The sequence below is a fragment of the Pleurodeles waltl genome, chromosome 7 (genome assembly GCF_031143425.1).
Source record: "Pleurodeles waltl isolate 20211129_DDA chromosome 7, aPleWal1.hap1.20221129, whole genome shotgun sequence".
NCBI lineage: Eukaryota > Metazoa > Chordata > Amphibia > Caudata > Salamandridae > Pleurodeles > Pleurodeles waltl.
Genome location: NC_090446.1, coordinates 1,498,354,542 through 1,498,371,653, shown reverse-complemented (window position 1 = coordinate 1,498,371,653; position 17,112 = coordinate 1,498,354,542). Strand labels below are relative to the sequence as shown.

The 17,112-nt window shown below is 45.4% G+C and overlaps 1 protein-coding gene across 2 annotated transcripts in view; it reads right to left on the bottom strand.

The window, feature by feature from the left end:
- The window catches only part of KCNN4 (potassium calcium-activated channel subfamily N member 4), a 564,485-nt gene that overhangs the window by 61,575 nt on the left and 485,798 nt on the right, over window positions 1-17,112 (bottom strand). The window contains exon 8 of one of the 2 annotated variants that reach the window (XM_069201258.1): window positions 13,955-14,122. In XM_069201258.1, coding sequence (XP_069057359.1) covers window positions 13,961-14,122 — 162 coding nt within the window. In that variant the 3' untranslated portion in view covers window positions 13,955-13,960. The remainder of the gene's footprint in view (window positions 1-13,954; window positions 14,123-17,112) is intronic. The other variant, XM_069201257.1, reaches the window with a different exon arrangement.

Below are 17,112 nucleotides of genomic sequence, written 5' to 3'. Positions count from 1 at the left end.
AGACGGGAGGACGGTGGTCCTCGGAGGAGTTGAGACTTCATATCAATTGTCTGGAGCTCCTAGCGGGGTCCTTTGCGATCCGGTCGCTGTCCCCCATCAAAGCCAGTTGTTGCATTCTTTTGAGAATGGACAACATCTCAGCTGTGAGATATATCAATTGGCTGGGGGGAACCAGATCTCATCTTCTGGCAGAGATAGCCAGAGAGTTTTGGCACTTTTGTCTTCAGAATCAGATTCATGTGATAGCAGAGTACCTTCCGGGACGCTCCAATGTGGTAGCGGACTGGAATTCGCAATTCCTCAGGGACAACAGCGATTGGATGCTACACAGATCAATTTTTCAGAGCCTCTCAAAGAGATGGGGCCTCTGTGTGACGGATTTGTTCGCATCCCGGCTCAATGCCCAACTGCCAAACTTTTACAGTTGGAGACCGGATCCGTTGGCAATGGGAACAGACGCCTTTCTTCAAGATTGGTCACAACATCTGCTCTATGCTTTTCCCCCCTTTTCAATGATTCAGAGGGTCCTGGCTCAAGTAAAGAGACAAGTGTCCAACATCATTTTAGTGACACCTCTTTGGAAAGCTCAAGCTTGGTTTCCGGTAGCGATGTCACTAACGTGTGCATCTCCAGTGCTTCTGCCATTGTTCCCGTATCTTCTTCTGGACCCCTTGGGGGCCCCTCATCCGCTGGTGATCCAGAATCAACTGAGTCTCATGGCGTGGAGACTTTCAGGAGACGTTTGCGAGTGCCGGGAGTTTCAGGGGAAGCTTTGTTCTTTTTGTCCCAATCTTGGGCTCCTTCCACCCACAAATGATACGAAGCGTCCTGGAAGAGATGGATGGGTTGGTGCAGTGAACGGAGTATTGATCCCTTGGGGGCCCAAATTCCCATGATTGGTCATTTTCTCTCGGAGCTAGCATCGCAGGGTCTCGCTTACAGGACAGTGAATAACTTTAGGTCCGCTATTTCGGCGGGTCATCCCCATGTGGATGGTAGACCCGTGGGCGAGCATCCTTTGATATCAAAAATTCTTCGGGGTATTCGAATGGTTAATCCCCCTCAAGCTCGATATTCGGTTTTATGGGATGTTAATATTGTTCTTAATTTCCTTAAGACTTGGCCGTAAACAATTGTCGGCTAAATTAACAGTTTTGTTATGCCTTATCTCGTGCAGACGTGTTTCGGATGTTAAAGCCCTGGATTTGACAGGTAGAGTATTCACTCCTACGGGAGTGTCTTTCTCAATTTCGAAACGTACAAAAACTGCATCCAAGTGTATTTCTTACCCTATTTTTCCACATAATCAAAAATTGTGTGTAGTACAATGTTTGAAAACGTATGAGAGTTGTACGAGAGAATTTCGCAGGGATTCAGGAGGCCAACTGTTGGTTTCCTTGCAAAAGCCTTACGGACCCGTCTCGGCTGCCACTTTGGCCAGGTGGGTTAAGTGGTTGTTGGGAGAAGCAGGTATTGATACTTCTATGTTTGGGGCTCACTCCATTCGGGGAGCTATGGCTTCCAAATCATTTGGAGCGGGTTCCAGACTGGAAGACATTATGGCAGCGGCAGATTGGTCCTCGGACAATACGTTTAAGGTCTTTTACCATAAACCTATTGTTGACATAGCTTCTACAGTGGTAAATCAGCTTTAAACTAGCATAATCCGAAGCCTCCATTCCTGACATAGGATAAAAAAAATTCTAGCTATTGCGTCAAGAATTTTCAATTCTATTAAGGACACGGAGGCGAGGATTATCCCGCCCATAGGAGATTACAGGTTTGTAATGATAATTAAATGATTGTGTTCAATTGCATATTGTGACAATAATATATGTTTAATGTATTTCCCTCCCTTGACACTTTTGGATTTCCGAGAGCACTACTGGTTTGTTCTTTTTCTTTAGGAGCAGTTGCTAAAGGCGAGTGAGTGTCTTTTATCCTGGAGGTCGGTGTGCTATTACCTGGAAGTTTTTCGTTTTCATCTTCATGGTCCGCTGCGAGTTTATGATCGGAAGTTGGTTCGTCTTCGCAAAGAAAGAGGAAGTTCCGTTGTTATGGTGACACTTATAGCTGAGGCTTGCCTGGGATTGGGCAGTCTGGACTACAAATGTTTATGGGAGTTGTAGTTTTAATGTTTTAACTCTTTGGCTGCTGTGTTTTCATTCAGTAAAGAAAGAGAAGCATAATCCTCGCCTCCGTGTCCTTAATAGAATTGCAAATTCTTGACGCGATAGCTAGAAATTTCTTTATTCTGTGCACAATGGCCCGAGGCTTTGGAATGAGGGTAGAACACATTTGTGCAGAGATCTGCTGGTGAAGGAGGGCGAGTGGGTTAGTGGCAGGAGACTGAGGAGCGCAGGAGTTTGTGCACGCACTGTTTCAGGCTCTCTGGTTGGTACCTGGATCGCATGTGTTAGTGTTCTGGTTTCACTTGTTGGCCCAGTGGGATTCATGCTTTCATTGTAGACTGCCAGGTTTGGGATTCTGATGGTCTGAATGGCCCGTTCATAAGACCCTAAACATATACCCTAGACATTTTTGATAAAGACTGTCAGAAGCCTGTGTCTCCCAGCGTCAGCACTAAGGTAGGGCGGAATATTCCTTCCCGCCCGCGGAATTGGTGGATTTTGGAGACTTTGCGTTACTCTTGTAACACGGAGTTCCAGGCAAGATTCGCCAAACACCGTGTGGTGGAATTTTTTTCTCATGTGAGGCTCCAGAATGCTAAATTGGCAACCGCAAGCAAGATTTGGTGCCCCTAGCATAATTTCCAGTTGCTAAAAACACATTTGGCAAGATTTTTGTAAGGCAGGCGTTTGCAAGCATTTGTGCTCAAGTAGAAAATCTACTTGAGAAACAGCAAAATCAACTTGAGTAATTGCGCCCTCTGGTGCACCGAGTGGTGGTGTTCGTGCTGATTTTTCAGTGCAGAATGTGCTACCAGCACAAAATCACAGCGCGAGCAGCACAACATGCCCGTTTCCTCCCATTGCTGGAAATCTGCAGCATCTTGCAGAGTCTTATGTAACTCTTCGGAATTCAGTGTATTGGAATTCTGTGAGTTCAGCCCATCCGTAGTCAGTACTAAGTGCTAGCGTACATGCATCACTACTTAGAGTGATCACATAAAGCTAATTCACCACCTGGAAGGAAAATGTTAATTATCAGTTTATAATCTGTTCCTGGCATGTAGTGCTGTAGATTCACGTGCTTTGCATTATCCTGCCATGTAGTATTGGGCTCAGAGTGTTACAAGTTGTTTTTCTTCGAGAAGTCTTTCGAGTCACGGGATAGAGTGGTTCCTCCTTCTCAGTGATACCGCGCATGAGCATCAAGTTCTTGTTAGGTTGTTTTCCAGTAGGTGGGTGTGAGATAGAGTATGAGAGAAGTATAGAAAAGAATATGTCCATGCGAGTGTAAATAAATATATACAACTATATACAAATAAAAGATAACTGCAACAGCCACAAGTTTCCAGGGAGGAGGGAGGGCACATGTGAATCTACAGCACTACATGCCACGAAAAGATGTCTACTTGTAAGTAACATTTTCCGTTCCACGGCATGTGTGGCTGTAGATAAACATGATTTGCATTGACTTTAAAGCAGTCCCTCCTAGAAATGCGGTGGCTATCCTGTGGGAGTTGCATTTGTTTGGAAAAGTGTGCTTAGTACTGCCTGTCCTACACTAACATGTTGACAGGCATGTATGTCTACACAGTAGTGTTTTGTAAATGTATGCAGTGTAGACCAAGTAGCTGCTTTACATATTCCTGCTAGGGGAATGTTCCCTGAAAAAGCCAGAGTGGCACCTTTTTTCCTTGTGGAGTGTGCTCTAGGAGTAAGTGTTATTTCTCTTTTGGCTTTAGCATAACTTATCTGTATGCATTTTATGATCCACCTTGCTATGCTATTTTTTATAATGGGTTTGTCTTTGTGAGGGGCTGAAAAGCCACAAAAAGCTGTTTTGTTTTCCTGTCTCCATCTGACCCCTGCCCTCACCACATCCTCAACAAAGCAAGCTCAGTCATCGCACCCCAACTACAAAGATCATCAACAGCTCCTTCAAGTTCACCACCTTCCCGGAGAGCTGGAAACATGCCACGATCAACGCCCTCCTCAACCAACCTAAGATGGACCCAAAGGACCTCAAGAACTTCCGGCCTATCTCCTTGCTCCTCTTCCCGGCAAAAGTCGTTGAGAAGGCTGACAACAGACAACTGACCCGTTTCCTCGAGGAGAACTGCACCCTGGACCCTTCCCAATCCATATTCTGCAACAACCACAGTACCGAAACCGCCCTCATCGCCGCCACCGGTGACATCAGAACCATAGTGGACAACGGCAAAACCACGTTTGACACCGTCTGCCACCACACTCTACGCTCACGACTCGGCAATACAGGAATACGCGACAGAGCCCTGGACTGGGTCACCTCCTTCCTCACCGGCAGAACCCAGAGAGTCCGCCTCCCCCATTCCGCTTGGAGGCCACTGAAATCATCTGCGGTGTACCCTAGGGTTCATCCCTCAGCCCGACCCTCTTCAACATCTACATGGCCCGCTTGCTAACATTGCCCGATCCCACAACATCATCTCATATGCCAACGACACCCATCTGATCCTTTCCCTCACCAAGGACTCCGCCAAGATTAACCTCCACGAAGGAATGAAGGCCATCGCCGAATGGATGAACAGCAGACGCCTCAAACTCAAGAGGGAAGTCCTCATCTTCGGCTCCAACCCCTCCACATGGGATGACTCCTGGTGGCCTACCACTCTCAGAGCCGCTCCAACTCCCACCGACCACGCACGCAACCTAGGAATAATCTTGGACTCCTTATTATCTATGACTCAGCAAGTCAACGCCATCTCCTCCTCCTGCTTCAACACCCTCCGCATGCTCCGAAAGATCTACAAATGTATACCCACCGAAACCAGTGGAACATTTACCCAAGCCCTCATAAGCAGGAAACTGGACTACGGCAATACCCTCCACCCAGGAACCACGGCCAAACTGCAGAAGAGGCTGCAACGCATCCAGAACGCCTCCACACGCCTCATCCTGGACATCTACAGCCACATCACAGACCACCTGAGAAACCTGCACTGGCTCCCAGTCAACAGGAGAATCACCTTCAAACTCCTCACCCACGCTCACAAAGCACTGCACAACACCGGACCAGAATACCTCAATAGACAGCTCTCCTTCTACACCCGACCCGGCATCTCCACTCCGCCGACCTCACCCTCGCAACCGTCCCAGGCGTCCACAGAACTACAACCGGTGGTAGATCATTTTCACACCTCGCAGCCAAAACGTGGAACACTCTTCCCACCCACCTGCGCCAGACCAAAGACCTCCTTACCTTCAGGAAACTTCTCAAGTCCTTGCTGTTCGAGCAGTAGCAGCACCTTCCCTTCCCCTTCTCCCCCCACCTCCTCAGCACCTTGAGACCCTCATGGGTGAGTAGTGCGCTCTACAAATTCCTGATTGATTGATTAAAGTGTTTAGCCCTGTCAATGTAATACATGAGCGCTCTTAACATCTAAGGTGTGGAGTGCTCTTTCTGCCAATGAGTTGGGTTTTGGAAAGAAGTGTGGAAAGGGGAGTGCAAGATGCAGTCCCCCACCCAAGGATGTGAAGTTGTTAGAGGGGAGATGGAGGAACTAGGAACCCCAAGAGGTGAGTAACAGAGTGACCCCCCGCGACCAGGGGAGCAGAGGAAAGTACCTGGTCTTCCAAAGGACTAACAGGAGGACTTGGAAAAAGCACTGTACCAACACAGGGCCAGACAAGAAGAAACCAAAGGTGAATTTCAGTAAAAGAGTGTTAGACCTGACAGCCGTAGGGTGGTCATCCCCCAACTTTTTGTCTGCCTCCCTCCACTTTTCTGAAATTTTTTACTGGTTTTAGGACTGTGCACACTTTAGCACTCCTAACCAGTGCTAAAGTGCATATGCTCTCTCCCTTAAACATGGTAACAATGGTTCACCCCCAACTGGCATATTTGATTTACTTATAAGTCCGTAGTAAAGTGCACTACATCTGCCCATGGCCTGGAAATTAAATGCTACTAGTGGGCCTGCAGCACTGATTGTGGAACCCACATAAGTAGCCCCTTAAACATGTCTCAGACATGCCACTGCAAGGCCCGTGTGTGCAGTTTCACTGCCACTTTGACTTGGCAATTAAAAGTACTTGCCAACCCTTAACAAGAGGACTTAGGAAAAGGATAGTGCAAGATCAGGACCAGTCTAGTAGAAACCAAAGGTGGATTCCGGTAGAAGATGACCTGCAAAAAAAGGGGATACAGTCCAGTCCACGATGGAGCATCCAGTGGGTCAGGAGCTACTGCCCACTCTTCTGTCAATGAAGATCCGGGTCGACCAGGGAAGAAGAACAGCTGTGGAACCGGGAGCTGAGGAGGAGTCCTTGGAGCAGTACAGATGGTGTCCCACGTCGGTTTTCGGGTCGCAGTTGGTCAGTAGTGTAGAAGAACCACCAACAAACCTTGGCAAATGCAAGAGGAGCAAAAGAAGAGTTGCAAGACTGAAGAGGACCAGGAAGGTCCAGGAAACTCAACCCTTGGAGGAGAGTTCGGGGTGGCAGCAGACACAGTGAGTCGCAGTGAGGCCCAATCAGCATACCTCGAGAGGAGTCCCACGTTGCTGGATCAGCAAAGAGGAGACTGTGCTTGGCAGGATGAAGTGTTGGGGGCCAGGGCTACTCAGAGCTTGAAGATCACTTGAAGCAGGAGACAACAAGCCTTGGTAGTTGCAAGAGTCGAGGTGCACAAGGTTACTGTCCTGCAAGGAGAGGCAAGGGCTTACCGTCTCCCAAGTTGGATAGCGAGCAGAGAGGACCAAGAGGACCACTCAGACCACCATCTGTGAAGCAGGATCCACGCCGTTCCAGAGGATAGCAGATCCACGCAGCCAGACATTGTTGCTGTAGGTGCCTGCTAATGCAGGGGAGTGACTCATTCACTCCAAGGGAGATTTTTTCTTGCTTCATGGTGTAGGCTGAAGTCTCGCCGACTCCAGAGGATGCACAGCCGGGGAAATGTTACAGTTGCTGGAAGAAGCTGGAGAAACAATGTTGCAAGTCGAGGTTGTCTCGAGAGGAGCAGTCTTGTTGGTTCCTAAAGAGTCCAGTTGTGGTTCCAGTGGCCAGAAGACAAAGTAAACGATGCAGAGAAGTCCTGATAGAGTCTTGCACATTGAATCGAGGGACCCTCCCTCAAGGGAGTCCCTAAATAGCCCTAAAAGGGGGTTTGGTCACCTTGCAAGCTGACCAGGAGGGGTCTCTGGCGTCATTTACCTGACCTGGCCACTCAGATGCTCCCAGGGACCTCTGCACATCTTGGTTTCAAAATGGCAGAATAGAGTGGCCATCTGGAGGAGCTCTGGGTATTACCCTTGGCGTGGTGATGGACAGAGGAGTTGTCCTCCCCTTTCCTTTGTCTACTTTCACGCCAGAGCAGGGACCCGGGGTCCCTGGACTGGTGCAAACCAGTTTTGCAAGGAGGGCACCAACTGTGCCCTTCAAAGCAAACCAGTGGCTTGGGGAGGCTACCTCTTCCAATCCTTGTAACACCTATTTCCAAGGAAGAGGGTGATTCCTCCTTCTCCCAAAGGAAATCTTTTCTTCTGCCTTCCTCTTCGTGAGCTGGTCAAGAAGTAGGAGGGCAGAAACCTGTCTGAGGGGTGGCAGCAGCGCGGGCTGCTTAGAAAAACCTTGAAACGTGGATGGAGCAATTCTGGGGTGTCCTCTAAGGAGTCCCCAGAGTGCACAGAATCATACAACCAATACTGGCAACAGTATTGGGGTATGATTCTGACATGTTTGATACCAAACATGCCCAGGTTAGAAGTTACCATTATGTAGCTGGACACAGGTATCCAGTACACAGGTAAAAATGGCTTCCCTGTACTTACGAAGTCCAGTACAATGGAACTGGAGGTCATAGGGGCACACACAGGGACCTGCACCCTTCCCTCTGGGCTAGGAAGGCCTACCATAGGGGTGATTTACAGTGATCTGGTTCAGTGACCTGTGGTGAGAGGGTGCATGCACCTTTTCACACAGGCTGCAATGGCAGGCCTGCAGACTCATTTTCCATGGGCTCCCACGGGTGACACAATACATGCTGCAGCCCATGGGGAACCCCTGGTGTCCCAATGCCCTGGGTACCTAAGTACCATATACTAAGGATTTATAAGGGGGAACCAGCCAATTGCGGAGTGTACAAAAGTCCTAGGCAACCACATTTAGAGGGAGAAAGCACAATCACTGGGGTCCTGGTTAGCAGGAACCCAGTGAAAACTGTCTAACTGTAGTCAATCCTATTAGTTTTAACAGGAATCAGGAGTTTAGCTTAGCCTTCCGGCTTGCAGGCCTGTCCCCACGTCACCCAGTGACTTTTAACCTACTTAGCTTGCTCTGTTTTAGCCTATTTATTTAATTATGTCTTTCAAAATGGCTGTTATATTTATAATTAGTGAAATGTTTTGATTTTACGTTATCAGTGCCACTCTGTGAAGGCGTCACTATCAGCATCAAAGTTAAGTGAGACACATAGGTATTCACATCATGTCCCTTTCCCACTTATGTGTGACAGGAACATAATGTACTTTTCGAGGGAATTGTTTATATAATTACCGCCCCAAGCACGCCTCTTTATCTATTGTTTGGCAACATACCTGCGTCAGGGGTCTTACAAGGTCTGTATAAATACATCTCACGCAGACAAGGTTAGCAGAGGGATTCCTACTAGATGCTATCAACACCATCTATGCTGTACATTACCTTGATGCAGACCCAGCCTTCGCATCACCACAGAGTCTGATCTAGAGACATCATTCCAAGGTAACAAGGGGTAGGGGGCGCTTCTCATGGACACAGTACTGGCAGATTAGGTATATCACACCTAGCTCTCTTTAGGTTAGACATTAAGTTCTCCATGCTAGTTCCTTAGGGATATTTTACATTTCACGTAATTGCAAGATGGTGGGGGTCTTTGTATTCACGACTCTTGTCTTAACAATTTTGCTTCTTGCATTGATCATTATCCTAATCATTGCAGCTCATGCATTTTACAGTAGATTGGAGTCTTTTTAATAAACCAATTGAAAACTTTACTGCATCTCCTTTAACGCCAGTGTGTAACTGAGACTTATTGCCAACGTGAGAAAAGGGTAACTTCCATTCCACCACGACTCTCCTGAGATGTCGCACTCTAGAGTCCATGCATAAAAGCTGCCAGAAATCACCTTTTAATGTTTGAGTATATGGTAAGGTACTGCTTGTGAGTCGGGAGGGTTGGGCTGTCAGTTGTGACTTGTGGGATTGTCTGATATGCCTACAAACAAAAAGTGCTGTCATCAATAAACCAGCAGTCTCACCTAGGAGCAAGAGTCCAACTATGACATAAGCACACTGATAGCAGGCAAAAAGTGAGGGTAACCATGACAAAAAAACTGACGTTCCTAGACCAGGAGGAGATCTAGTGGTGCTGTAAACCATGGTCGTCATGCCCATATGGGGGCTACAAGGATCATTTTAAGAGAAGTCTGTTTGAGTTTGCGCACTAGAAATGGAATGAGTGAGAGAGGCGGAAAAGCATAAGCGAATATCTCTGACCAGTTGATCCATAGAGCATTGCCCTTGGATTGAAGGTGTGGGAACCTGAAGGTGAATTTTTAGCATTTTGAGTTTTTTACTGTGGCGAACAGGTCTATGTGAGGTGTTCCCCACTTTTAAAAGTACTTTTGAAGACTGTTGGTGGAGTTCCCATTCGTGGACCTGTTGATGCGTCCTGCTGAGCTGGTCTGCGAGGTTGTTGTCTGTCCCTGGGAGATATTCTGCTTAACGTGACTGTGGTGATGATGGGCCTACTTCCAACTTGTTTGTATCAGTTGAGACAATCAAAGAGATCGTGTCCACCCCCTTGTTTTTGTAAATAGTACACTGCTGTGATGTTGTCCATATGAACTAAGACTGATTTGTGCACTAGGTAAGGTTGGAATGGTTTCCAGGCTAGAAACACCACCTGAAGCTCTAGAAAGTTGATGAGCTTGGTCTGGAGACTGGGTTCCCATGGACCCTGTACTCAAAGGTTGTTGAGATGAGCACCCCATCCTGTGAGGGAGGCATCCGAGGTGAGAACTTTTGGGGGAACAGGGTCTTGAAAAGGTCTCCCTTTGAGTAGATTGGTGGAATTCCACCAGAGTAGAGAGATGTAAGCTGGACGGTCTTCAACACTAGATCCTGAAGATGACCCTTAGCTTGTGACCACTGACGTGAGAGACATTGTTGCAGTGCACACATATGTAGCCCAGCATGAGGTACAACGGCAATGCGTGACACCATCATGCCTAGACGATGCATTATTGATTTGACTGATTGATCCGTGCTCATACTCTGTGGTGTCCTATGGATTGGAGTCCCGAGCAGAGTAAAGATCTGGGTCGTCTGAATAATTGGATCCATGTCATATGAATCCCAGGGGTCTGTTCTTGTGGTTTCCCCTAGGTCCCCCTACAATAGACAGGTGAACACTGTGGTGTGCAGTCACCTCAAGTATGAAGAGTAGGTGACTGATGAGGGGATGGAGGAGGTGGAGATGGAGAAGGTGGTGGTGGAAGAAAAGGTACTGCATCAGAAGTAGAAGTTTTTTCTCTATGTGGCTTCCTAGGAGGAGGTGATGTTATCTAGAGTCTCCTGAAATGTGAGTTTCTTTTTTGCAGTAATTGTTGAAGAAGCAGCAATTCTTCCTGTGCCAGACTCAATATGAATTTTGCGCTGTTTAGCATCAATCATTTCCAAAATTGGTTCAATTGGAGACACTGAACTGAAAGAATGGTCAGAGACTCTTTGCTCTGGAATGGAAATGGTCTGAGTTTTTGGGCACCAACATTTTTTGTCGTTGGGAATTTTTAGATCCTGAAGGAATGGTTGTAGTAACCCCAGTTGGTGCCAAAGTAAACAGTACAGATGTTTTCGGTTCCGACGCTTTAGATGATTTCGCTCAGACCGAAGCCATGGAGGTGGAATGGGAAGAAGTAGCCACAGTTTTTCCAACTTTCGGTGCTGAGCCGCTGGGCGGGGCAACTGAACTGAGCTTCCCTGACCGACCATGGCCCGAGGGCGGTGGTGGTCCGGTGACCTCTGCTATTGGTCCTTTGGCAGTTTTTGTGGAAGGAGGATGAGGAGCAACCTTACTCACAGGTTGCGCTGCAGGTATGTCCTGTTCCTCAAGGGCGGACTGCAGGTTTGATTCCGAGGCTTTGATAGAAAATGCCTCCTCTTGTTCTGGTTGTTCCTGGGCCTGCTCCTCCCCGAAAATGTCTGGGGTATATTCCTGTACTGAGTGCACCATTTCCAACCTTCAAGCTTGTCTGTCTCTAAGTGTTTTGTTTGACCAAAATGATTGACTCGCATCTCAGGTGGCCTCGTTATGGTACGGCGAAAAACAAAGATTACACTCCTGATGGTGATCTGTGTGTGGAAATTTGACGTGGAACCGAGAGCAGAATGTAAATGTCGTCAGTTCCATTAGGTTATGATGGTCTTCCGCGCCACATGGAGATAGGCCTGAAGTTTAAAACGTTCAAAACTCGACCCGAGTTGATTGAGGAGATTGAGATTAAGGTTAGAAAACAATATCAAATCACAATACTGTTGCCCTAAAGAAAAGACTGAAAGAGAGTCTTGACCTGAAACGAGCGAATATGGAACAAGAAGAAACACGTCCGAATCCAACGGCAGAGAAAAAACAACCTAACAAAGGACTCGATATCCATGCGCAGTATCACCGAGAAGGAGGAGCCACTCAATCCCGTGACTCGAAAGTCTTCTTGAAGAAAAACAACTTGCAACACTCCAAACCTAACACTAGATGGCAGGATAATGCAAAGCATGTGTATCTACAGCCACACATGCCATCGAACATATGCTTTCCATGTGAAGAAATTAAGGGGAAAAAAAGACTGTGCAGTTGAACATTTACGCCATACCTACATTCAGTGCTTTATTTGTGCTGGCATTTAATTCTGTAAAACCTGCGCTTTTCATATGACAGACCACCACATGGTGGCGCTGTCTTTCTATTTTCAGTACTGCACATCGTTTTAGCAATTTAATATACACTTAAAACAATAATAGCAGCGCGCCAAGGCCACTGGTATTGGAGTTTTGCAGCATTATCAGGGGCAGTGGGTGGGTAAAGGTGCAGTTGGATCCTGAGGCCTTGGCACTTATTTTCGAAATTAACCACTGCCTACATCTGTAGATATTTTGCATAGTGGACATCCAGCAGGCACAGACTTGGGCCCATAATTAAACTTTTTTAGAGCCACATTTACTTTATTTTTGACGCAAAAGCGTCGCAAACTTGCAAAGATTGCGCCGCTTTTGCATAAAAAATAACGCAAATGTGGTGCTAAAAAAGTATAAATATGGGCTATGCCCATATTTATACTTTTTTAGCACCGCATTTGCGTAATTTTTTTACGCAAAAGAGGCGCAAACTTGCAAAATACAATTGTATTTTTTTAAGTTTGAGCCGTTTTTGTGTCAAAGCGCGGCGCAAATGCGGCGCTAAAAAAGTATAAATATGGGCCCTAGTGTTTAGTGGTGTACCCCACAGAAACTATAACATTCATAGAACTTGTACATTGTTTATCGATGGGCCGTAACGCATCTCCGTATTTCTCTTGCAGAACGGATTCCTGGTATAATACTGGTGAATAGCGGGTGGCGAATGGATATGTTATGTTATTTGCCTTTGCTCTTAAATCATTATAGCTCTTCAGGCCAACAGCTAGTTTTCACCAACAGCGCATGTTAGTTGCGCCAAAAGTAGTTGTTTTAGAGAAAAAAAACCTTCGCCATGTACAGCTGGTAGCAACTGGCACAAAGATACTGAACTATTCGATTCCCTGGTCAAATCCCTCAGTGTATATTGTTCCCAAAACTGACCAAATAAATGAATTTAAAACATATTTATTAAATGTGCAGTGGCCTCTGGACTGGCTAAAGCCATTTTTTCTATGAAATCCTCAAAATCTTGACCCCACCAGATGTAAGGGCACTTTTGATCCCAGCGAAATTTTTAAGTATATTCGGCTTCTTTGGGAAGTTTGATGAAACTGTTTCAGACAGAAGTCGTGATTTCGCCCGAGTGCTGGGAGCACAAAGCCTAAATTGAACAAACGAGAAAGAACAGAGCAACGTCTACGGCCTCACTTCTTTTAGTTGTTTGTTTAGCTCTATACAAATGAGTGATTTAATTTGAGAGAAACAACAGACCTTTCATTAAAAGGGTGAATGGCCAATCTGCCCAGTCTGCTACTTTGAGGGTAGGGAAAGGTGGGCTTGTTAATATGATGCCTGCGAAGACAGTAGAAATGAAAGACGGACACTTATTTCTATGGCTCTTACTCAAAATGTATTAAACATTTATTGACTGGCTGTTGAGTAAACATTCAGCAAATAAGTCAGGTTTTAAGGTCTGTTTTGGGAGTCATCGTCAGAACGCTCAATGGTTAGAAGATGGTGGCTGGAAGGGCAGAGTCAAGGGGACTTGCAAGAAAGGACAGGCCAATGGACAGAGACTCAAAATGAGGTAGTGTGACTTCGGAGGGATGAGTGACTAAGCCAGGAGGGACAGAGGCTACCACAGATGGTTTTATACCCAAGGCGGATCTCACCGCTTTTCAAAATAAAGCCACTCCTCCCAGGCATGGAACTCAAGTGTAAGCCGTCTATCCATGACCACTGTGTGCCTCTGCTATTCCACTGGTTTGGCTAACAAACTACTACACTTAAAATTAGGTCTTAAGGGCAGGGTGCAGTGTATGGTCAAGGTGGGACATTTAGTAAGTTGTTTATGGTACACCGGCATGCCCTAGTCCACTGTCGAAAGCTCTCGGGAAAGATTACAATACCTGCCTCTATTGCGCTGTCGACTCCTGGCAGGACTTCTTCTGCTGTACTGCTTCCGACATGAGGCGTGTGAGCTCATCCAGTTTCTTGTCCAGGGAATCAATCCTCTTATCCAAGTCCAAATAAGTGCAGTTCAGGTTGGCGTTCAGGTCATACATGATCATCTGCATCTGGGTAAAGAGACATAAGAAGTTCAGCCGAGACAGGCAGCGAGCACTACAGAAAACAGATAGACTGGCCATTCTATTACTCTCTGGCATGTCAAGTAACCTAGGGCTACATGTACTAAAGTTTGGTTTTGCGATTCGCAATTTGCAAGTCGCAAAACTTTATGTTGCACAGTGTCAATGACACTATTTGGGATTCTCAAGGGGGTCGCAAATGCCCTACCTCATGAATATTCAAGAGGTGGGTCGCAATTTGCGACCCCCTTGGGAATGGCCGCCCTCACAGGGATGGTGGCCTGCTGGAGACAGCAGACCACCATTTCTGTGACTGCTTTTAAATAAAGCAGTTTTCTTTTTTTTTTTAAATGCAGCCCGTTTTGCATTTCAAAAACAAAAAATGAAACATTTTTGTTTCATTTTTTCAGAGCAGGCAGTGGTCCATTGTTGATTGTAACTCACAAACTGCACACATGAATTTTGAATTTTTTGGTCTGGAACATGTCCCTAGAGACCCTAGGGGGGGGAAATAGAGAACTAGCCTTACGTAAAAAAGAGGCACTTTGGATCATGAGGTTGAGGCCTGTGGAGTCAGGTCTCAACTCCGATAGGGAATTGGAGTTCTTTTTGGGGTGACTGAAATGTGTAACATTTTTTGATTGGCATCTGTTTTGTTACTGTGGTTTCACTGTATGTATATGTACATGTTATGATATATTTTTACTGTATGCAAATGTTTCTTGTTTCACTGAGGACTTGCTACACGGTTATGAACCAAAATTCTCTAACATATTTTCCCTGTCTTTACTAGGGATATTCGTTAAATATGTCGTGGGATACTATTCATCTTTGATCTTGGGTGGCATTTTTTGGGTTTACACCTTTAGGAACATAGACTCATTATGCTATTGTTTGAACGGTTGGTGCTGTAGATTTGCTTCTCCAACACTGTTGGGCCCTCATTCTAAATACATTAGTATTCATATGTAGTTGAGCTTAGTGCACTAATGTGGTCCGAAATACTGAGCAGTTTTCTTGACTGAGAGTTTAATAATTTATTAGTTATATAGTCAATTGTTATCAGGGGACTATGAGAGGAGGCGGCCTACTACTAATGTATATAATTCTCCAGTATTGGATTTTTGGTTGGTACAATATCACTTTACAAGGTTGTCTGGTCATTTTTTATATTTATTTTTATTTTTGATTCGAACAATGGTGGAACATGGTCTGTTTTGTGTTTATACTTTTTTGGATAGTATTTTATGGATGCCCTGGTAGTGCATCGGTTTCGATTCAATAACATTGGAGATTAGTTTGTCTTTCAATTTCACGATAAGGTGCCTCAATAATCTATGGAAATGTTTGGCCAGCATCTGTTCTTAATTAATGCCTTGGGAATGCTTCAGCTCCGATTACACAGTAGTTGGGATGAGTCTGTCTTCTATTTTTATGACAGCGTTGCATGACTGTCCCGGAAGTGTATTTCACTTCCGGATTCAGCTGTGCGGGACAGTTGTAACGCGTACTCGCGGTCCGCGTTTTCTGCACACATGTCAACGCCGCTTTTTGCAACGATACTATAAACATTAGGTGAGTACCGGGGGTTATTGATCGGTTCTCTACCAGAAGAATTTGTGTAAAACCAGAGCTCTGGTTTATGTTTAGTGGTGATTCAGTGAGTGTATTTTAATTTTACAGTGAAATATAAGGATGAACCTACTATAACATCAAGTACACATTACTAGTTTTTGGATGCTGGATTTCAGGTAATTTACACGGTGGTTGGTGCAATGCACAGTGGTTAAATAATTTTATCGAATATGGTCCTCTGTCTTTTGGATATCATGGGTGTTAACCATTGACAATTTGTTGTCTTTGTTTTTTTGCTCATATGGCAGATTTGGAGTATTCATTGTGTAACAAGAAATATATACAACATTTGACCAATAACGGACAACTATCAATGGATTTTCTAGGATTGTTCTAATCATGAGGTACTATTCAGAGTCTTATTGAGATATTTGTCGACATAAGGGCAGTGGTGCATGTAATTTGAAGCGCATGTTATCACTATTTGAATTTTGGTGGAGGTTGGTAGGACACAAGATTTGAGTGTGCCTTTTTGGGGGAGCATTTTAAGGTAATTCTGTCTGGGTTCCTTTACCCCTTGGTTCTTTTACCCCTTGGCTTAATCAATATTCACGTGAATCAGCACAATAGGTCTTTTGTGCATGAGTCCTTCACATTTTGTTCTTAATTGGGGTTCTATCAAATCTATTGTGTAACTATTGGTTCGAGCATTTTGGTTCCTAATTTTATCAATATGTTTACAATTTTTAGCCCTGAAGAAGTCGCTCGGGATATTAGAAAGAATTTCCCGTGACGAAACACGTGTTGGCTGAAATTGTATTGCCACGGATGGGTTTCAAATTTCTACAGATTCTTGATGTTTTGTTGTACTAGATTGGATAATTTAAATTAGCTAAGATTGCATTACCACGGATGTTTTTCTAATTTATGCAGATCCTTATTTCATGTTTGATGAGATTGGACAATTTAAACTTGCATTAAATTGTATGTTTCTTTTTCAAGACCACTTTTTTGATTGTATGTAATGTACTTTCTTTATGAGTGGAGTGCCGCACACATTATTATCTTGTCTGTTGGGTTTTTATGAACCTCTAGGGAATGGGTGTTTTCCCTGGTGCAGGCACCCCTCGTTTCGTGCTATAACTGTATGCGATTTTGGATCCTGAGCGCCTGTTGAACCCTAACATTTCACCCCATTAGCCAGCTTACAGGCAGTGGTCCATAGGACCACTACCTGCTCTGAATTTTTTTTTTTGCTGCCATTCACAAAGGGGAAGGGGGACCCCTTCTTGTTTGCGAATGGGTTAGCACCAGTGTGACACTGATACATGGGACTGCAAGTCGCAATGAGGGGGGGGAACACCCCTTCCTAACTGCGACTCGCAATCCCTTTTTGAGATTCG